General features: G+C 42.0%; 1 protein-coding gene across 1 annotated transcript in view; it reads right to left on the bottom strand.

Moving 5' to 3' along the window:
- Nucleotides 1-563: 563 nt before the first annotated feature.
- LOC105503521 (F-box only protein 7-like) overlaps nt 564-1,484 on the bottom strand; it is an 8,490-nt gene continuing 7,569 nt past the window's right edge. The window contains exon 3 of the mRNA XM_011930419.1: nt 564-1,246. Coding sequence (XP_011785809.1) covers nt 857-1,246 — 390 coding nt within the window. The 3' untranslated portion in view covers nt 564-856. The remainder of the gene's footprint in view (nt 1,247-1,484) is intronic.

Raw genomic sequence — 1,484 nt, 5'->3', positions numbered from 1 at the left:
GTCTGAAAAGCAAAATGTTCTTCAAATAAGAGGCTATCTTTGAAGAACAATACCTGATTAGCACTCACAGCAGTAAAGCTTTTTAAAAAGATATCATCTACTTACATTACAAATTAGGGGCTAAGTGTTCAAAACACAAGGAAAACAAAATCATAACCACCTCATCCCAGGAGCCACAAACAGGAGTCCCTAATACCAAATGGCCTTTGAACAACATTGCTTCACAGCCCAGAAAGTTCCACCACAGAACCCAAGAAAGAGCTGCAGAGAGAGAAGAGTTGGACCTGAGTGGGTGTGTGGCCAAAGCACCCACCCCAAGTCCAGTTCAACCAAATTAGCTGCTTTCATTCAGTTCATAAATCAGGCCTTTGAAAAAGAGCACTGCTAAAATGAAAAACAAAACAAAACAAAAAAAAAAAACAGAAGCAAAAAGAGAAACCCCTTACAAAAATTATCTGCCTATGCTGTGTTCTGATAATTCTGAAATGTCCAGACAACATTGTGTATCTGTTCTGAATATTTATTACGTATCTTTCTGTAATAAAAATCAAGACCACCATGTCATTTACACTTTTTTTTAATCTGGTAAGAACAGCATCAGAAAACAACCTTCGATCTAGAGGAGAACCAAGAGCAGGGAGATCAGCAGCCAACTATTCCCAAGGCCAACCTTGCCGCAAAGGAACCTTTGGGTCACACCACCCCTAGGGCTGTAAATATATCTCTTAAAAGGCTTCTGGGAGTAAAATTCTCACCACTACAATCAGAAAATAACACTCGAGATCAGCACCCCAAGGAGTTAACATCTGTAGTTTAGAAACAAAAACAAATGGAGCTCCAGAAATGAAATTACAAATCAATCACATGAATGACAGGTGGCGTCAGTTGGCCGACCCCTACTGGGTCTAAAGGGAAATCTGTCATTGGGGCCGCCTCGCCCTGGCAAGATGGGGTTAGGTCCTGGGAGCGGGCCAATTGGATCAGAGCGTGGTCTGAGTGGAGGGAACTGGCTGGGCGTCTCCCCAGGACCAGGAATGAGTGAATTGATTGGGTCTCCAACATAGGGAAGTGTTAGTCTTTGGTCATATTCACCCCCGATAATTCCTGGAGGAAGGCGGGAGCTAGGAAACGGCCTAGGGTGCAAGGGGTTGGGATAGAATGAAATGCCGTGAGTTGACGATGGCAGGAGCATCACAAACCGCCCTTTGGGGGATTCTTTTCTTTGTATGTGCCTCTTCCTGTACAGCTGTAGAAAAAAATAAAAGAACAAGATAAGGTAAGTGATCTGGATGTTTCCTGTAGTTCTAATTTGCTTTCATAGTAAAGATCTATAGGTACACCTCAGAGATATTGTGGATTTAGTCCCAAACCAATGCAATAAACCAAGTCACACAAATTTTTTGGTTTCCCAGTGTATATAAATCCTGTGTTTACTATACTAAGTGTGCAATGGCATTATATCTAAAAAGACAACGTACATACCT

This window comes from Colobus angolensis, unplaced genomic scaffold, assembly GCF_000951035.1.
Source record: "Colobus angolensis palliatus isolate OR3802 unplaced genomic scaffold, Cang.pa_1.0 Scaffold868, whole genome shotgun sequence".
NCBI lineage: Eukaryota > Metazoa > Chordata > Mammalia > Primates > Cercopithecidae > Colobus > Colobus angolensis.
Note: the sequence above shows the minus strand (reverse complement) of the source record. Positions and strands in the feature narration are given on the sequence as shown.